Source organism: Penaeus chinensis, chromosome 11, assembly GCF_019202785.1.
Source record: "Penaeus chinensis breed Huanghai No. 1 chromosome 11, ASM1920278v2, whole genome shotgun sequence".
Taxonomy (NCBI): Eukaryota; Metazoa; Arthropoda; class Malacostraca; order Decapoda; family Penaeidae; genus Penaeus; species Penaeus chinensis.
This window is the reverse complement of record NC_061829.1, coordinates 29754272-29759271: the sequence shown is the minus strand read 5'-3', so window position 1 is coordinate 29759271 and position 5000 is coordinate 29754272. Positions and strand designations below refer to the sequence as shown.

General features: G+C 49.5%; 1 protein-coding gene across 5 annotated transcripts in view; it reads right to left on the bottom strand.

Annotated features, from left to right (window-relative positions):
• LOC125030607 (proline-rich protein 36-like) overlaps positions 1-5000 on the bottom strand; it is a 37791-nt gene that overhangs the window by 2589 nt on the left and 30202 nt on the right. For 4 of the 5 annotated variants that reach the window (XM_047620750.1, XM_047620751.1, XM_047620752.1 and 1 more), the window contains 5 exons: positions 4569-4609; positions 4317-4421; positions 3437-4141; positions 394-2192; positions 124-227 (listed from right to left, as the gene is read on the bottom strand). In XM_047620750.1, the coding sequence (XP_047476706.1) occupies positions 124-227; positions 394-2192; positions 3437-4141; positions 4317-4421; positions 4569-4609 (2754 nt within the window). The remainder of the gene's footprint in view (positions 1-123; positions 228-393; positions 2193-3436; positions 4142-4316; positions 4422-4568; positions 4610-5000) is intronic. The other variant, XM_047620755.1, reaches the window with a different exon arrangement.

Below are 5000 nucleotides of genomic sequence, written 5' to 3'. Positions count from 1 at the left end.
GTGTGTGTGGTGTGTGTGTGTGTGTGTTCGTTACAGATTGAACACAGGGCTTCAGATCTTGCTGTCAGTGTAATGGTCCCGACAAGGAGTGAAACAAAAACGACAGCGCACGACTTCACTGACCGGCAGACGCTGCGACGAAGGGGCGAGGCGTTGAGCGGAAGTCCTCTCCGCTGAAGCTAGCATCTTGATTGGTGAGAGCATCAGCTGCCACAAACGGAATAATCCTAAGAAGGCGGAAGAGATTATGTGATTGGGACAATTTTAGTGTATATCATAAACATTTAAAATCTCGACAAATAAGGTATGCACCAAATATTTGTTTTCTCTCTCTTGATATCGCATTATGTGCTGGGCTGTCGCTAATAACTACCTTAAATATTGTGAACTTACTTCAGGTTTGGCAGTGATGGGGGCAGCGTCGGTTCTCCGTCCGAGTCATACTCGATGTAGTCAAACGCAGGGTTGATGCCTTCGCCTTCGTCCCTAATTCCCTGGAAACCTCCTTCCATGACTGGCTCGGACGGCAGGTCGACCGACCCTCCCGCCTGGATGGCTGGCCGAGTGAATGGGCCAATGGGACGCACGGGAGCGTCCTCCGTCCGGGTCGGGATGAAGTCAGGGCGGATGGGCACGAGGGCGGGCGGGCTGTGGATGGGCTTCGGTAGGATAGACGGGAGCGTGAAGTGAGGGGCACTGGTAGTTGAGGGTTGAGACTCTGGGGAAGTTGGTATGGTGATGGAAGGGTCTGTGGCAGGCTCCTCCTCTGCCGTTGTTGCTGGAGTGAAGCGGAATCTGGGTGGAATGAAATTTCCTCCCGGGCGGGGTCTGTTTACTAAGCCAGGACGAGGTCTGCTTCCCAGGTTTGGACGTGGCCTTTCTTCCAGCTCTGGGCGTACGTCTAATTTAGGATCTGCCAGTTCTTCCGCATCTGACTGGGCACCAGCTTCTTCATCTGGCAGGGTCTCTGCATCTAGAACTGGCCTGTCTTCCAGTGCTGGAAGTGTTCCATCTTCTGTCTCTGGAGTTGGGCTGTCTTCGACGTCGGAGGGTCGTGCGGGTTCCAGTTCAGGAGGAGGTACAGTGTCTATTCCTGGGCGTGGTCTGAAGTCTAGGCCTGGCCGTGGTCTGCTGTTTAGTCCAGGACGTGGTCTAAATTCTGGTCGTGGTCTGCCATCTAGTCCTGGTCGCAGTGGTCTGCCTCCTAGGCCAGGACGCGGCCTGATGTCTGGTCCTGGACGAGAGCTGAAAGGTGGTCGTGGTGGTCTGATTGGTCTTGGCCGCTCAGGTCGTTCGGGCCGCGTAAAGTAGTTCAAAAGTGTTCCTATAAAGGAAGCTTGCGGGGATTCGGTGGAAGGCTCGCTTTCTTCTGTGTCTTTGTGCTCTGGTTCTAACTCCTCTGGTGATTTGTGTTCGGGTTCCAGGTCGAATGAGTCTGCAGGCGCCTTGTGCTGCGGCTCTAATTCCACTGGAATCACTTCGCCCACTCCTACGGGCTCAGGCCCAGAAGGAGGGGAAGCTAGTACAGAGGTTCCTACTGTTATATCATATGAAGGGAAGTCTGTATCTGGATCAATGTATTCAATGTCTGCGTAGGTACTAAATTCATCGGTGACGGAGGCTTCATCTTGTGTGGTTGCAACCGTTGAGGATGAAGCTCCCTCTTCAGCTGTGGGTTCAGATGGAACTGTGGTTGTGGAAGGTGTCTCTTCACTCACCGATTTGATAGTCGTTTCTTGGGGTGAAGGGACAGGCAGTGAAGTGGTTATTTCGCTCGCCAATCCGTCACCATCAACAATTTTATCTGTATTTGGAGTGGTTTCTTCCCGAGGTCCCTCATTTTCATTTTCCACAACAGTGTCCTTAGTAGACAGCGTCGTTTCCTTGATCAGGATGGTCGTCTCCTCCTCAGGAATGTCTGTTACAGTCAGTTCTTCCACCTCAAGAGTTGTTTCTGTTTCTGTGGCATTTTCAGCCCTGTGCTGGCGGTCGGTTCGTACCCTGTTATCCAGAATGTAGATAGGTCCAAACTTAACAGCATTCTTAAGGCTTCCTTTGACATTCATGCCTGTACCAACCTTCACAGGCTCTCTCGTACTGATGTCAGGAAGGGGTCTTGGTGGGGCAGCAGAAGTTCCTCCTCGTACATCCTTTATCCAGAAGACTTCGCCGACGCCACTGACTCCAGACACCTAAGAATGATTCCATACATTAGGTAGGCTGATCAAAATTGGATTTTTAAGACTGATATTAGAAAACACCAAAAACTATAAAGCACAGACTCTTATAGACACAACCCAAAAAGATGCACATTTGCATATGTATGCCCTGATCACTTATTTTTAAACATTCATGTGTTAGTTGAAAGCACTGAAATATGAATAGCACATAAGCATTATTCAAGTTGGCAAGCTGTGTAGGAAAGATAATGTCCATAGTTTAGATAAGTCAGAGTTCACAATTATGGTCATTCATGGCAACAGCTTCTTGATGCACAGTATGATGACTCTCTTATCTGTTAAAATATGGGTTGTTGGAGACTTCTGTTGAGATCTGTTGAGGGATATGAAAACATTGTATGAAGTGGACGAACTTGACATGATTGGATGCGATGATGTCATGGAAGTCGTTCGTTTATCTGCATTAGCATCAGCCATTCATTAAAGGCTGTGTCAGGTGTTTTGTGTCTGTGTCAATTGAGAGTATTTCTGTTAATTACCCAGATGCACTTGCACCACCTTTGATTCTTTTGACAGGTCACTTTCCAGATCTTATACAGCAGCATGTCCTCATGCGTTGTAGTCCACCTAAAATCTTCGCACGTCCTCATAAAGATTAGAGGATCGGAAAGCAAGGCTGGAGTCAGTTATGTTGTGGCGAGTGGATCTCCCTCGTGTTTCGTAGATCTCGCTAGATCGTTATTGAGAGCACACAGTCACGAACGAGGAACACGTTCTACAGTTGTCAGTCGAAAAAAGCATGCACTGATAAATGTCGAGGTATTTATGAGTATTGGAGTAGTTAAGTAATGCAATCTTACATCTATCACTTAACCGATTATGCTATAACATAAACTCTATTCTTTAAGTCATGTTAAGGGACATGGAAGTATGTTATTCACGGCAAGCAGAAAAGATTTAATTCGTATGGACAGATTCATGCTCATTCGCACTCAGGGCTTCTCTCGCCTCATGCAGCTGTGAGCAGGCTAGACGGCAGCATCTCGACCATCAGATGTCAGGCAGGAAATTCGTCGCCACATCATCTCATTGATCACATTTGCGTAAAACACAAGAAACTGACTTTTTTCTTTATCTGCTTTATTTTGATGGAATATAATTAATTAATGAACAGCTCGCAAGTGAGAATGAGTGAAAGAGATGACGTGGCGCCTCCCTGACGAAAGACCAATCGATCTGCATTTAAAACGCTCTACCTCCGGTCCAGTTTCGACTTGGGTCCCCTTAGAGGCGGCTGGGGTCGAAGCGGCGGCGACCTCGGGGGCCAGGGTTGTGGTGGAGGGCATGGCAAGAGTAGTGGAGGGCTTGGAAGTGGACTCAGCAGGGGTGGTTGGGGGGCTCGCTGTGGTGGAGGTAGAACTGAGTAAAGCCTCTAAGTCTTGGACAGAAGTAACACCTTCCTCGTCCGCATCGCCGTCAGCTGCGGGGGCGGCCGTGATGGGAGGGACGGGCGAGGTAACAGCAGCCGGGAAGGGGGCACGTGAGGTAGATATGGGAGCTGAGGTATTGCTGTTTTCTGTGGCGTTGCGGTCTTGCTCGTTGCCTGGCCTGGTGCGCTGGCGGAAGCGGTAGATGAGGCTCTGGCTGCCGCGGCGGGAGGGCCGGGTAGGGCGTAGGGGGCGGGAAGCATTGGGGTTCGAAGGGCGGGAGATCCGGGTGGGCGGGCGATCCACTCGGAACCGAGACTGAGCCCGGCGCTTGGAGATCTCCTCGGGCGACGGGCGTGACATAAACCTCGACAGAGGGCGCTTTATGGGGCGTAACTTTCTACTAGGAGGCAACTTGCCCTCAGACTCCTCGGACGGAAGAGGCTCCTCGGGTTCCGTTACATAATCAGGGGCTGCCTCGGTTACACTGGCAAAATCTTGCTCTCCATCACCATCTACCAGGAAGGCTAACAACTGCACACAGCAATACAAAGGATTACAGCTTTTGTCGCATCTGCTATTCTGCACCACCTTCACTGCTGGTGGCATAGCTATCTATGGTCAGACCTTTATGTAAGTTAATAGTGATACGGACGTCAATAAATCATTATACTTTTTTCTAGTAAATACGGAATCCAATTTCCTTTACCTGGGGATCACTGGTGTCCACGATGACGCCGTCTCCAGAGGTACTCCTGCGGGCCATGTTGGTGTGCCACTCCTCGGGCCTCCGGTCGCTGCCCATCGCCTTCGCCTGGCGGAAAGGAAGGCTCGCTTTAGGTTTCCCTTTCTCGCCACTCACATCCAGACAAGAATGTGAGCAGCGTTACCAAATCTAATGACACTACATGCGCTCATTTTAGCAGAAAACATTTGGTGATACAGACTATAGAAGATTTACCTTGAGCAGCTGCAGAAGTTGATTTTTGCTTGTGTCACCATCTGCCAGGGAGATGAATGTTCTTAAAGCACACATTTATATTAAGGATATAATAGTAAAAAAAAAAAGTAACATCTCCCCCCCCTCTCTCTCTCTCTCTCTCTCTCTCTCTCTCTCTCTTTCTCTCTCTCTCTCTCTCTCTCTCTCTCTCTCTCTCTCTTTCTCTCTCTCTCTCTCTCTCTCTCTCTTTCTCTCTCTCTCTCTCTCTCTCTCTCTCTCTCTCTCTCTCTCTCTCTCTCTCTCTCTCTCTCTCTGTCTCCGGCTTTCTCTCTGTATGTGTGTGTGTATATGTGTGTGTGTGTGTGTGTGTGTGTGTGTGTGTGTGTGTGTATGTGTGTGTGTGTGTGTGTGTGTGTGTGTGTGTGTGTGTGTGTGTGTGTGTGTGTGTGTGTG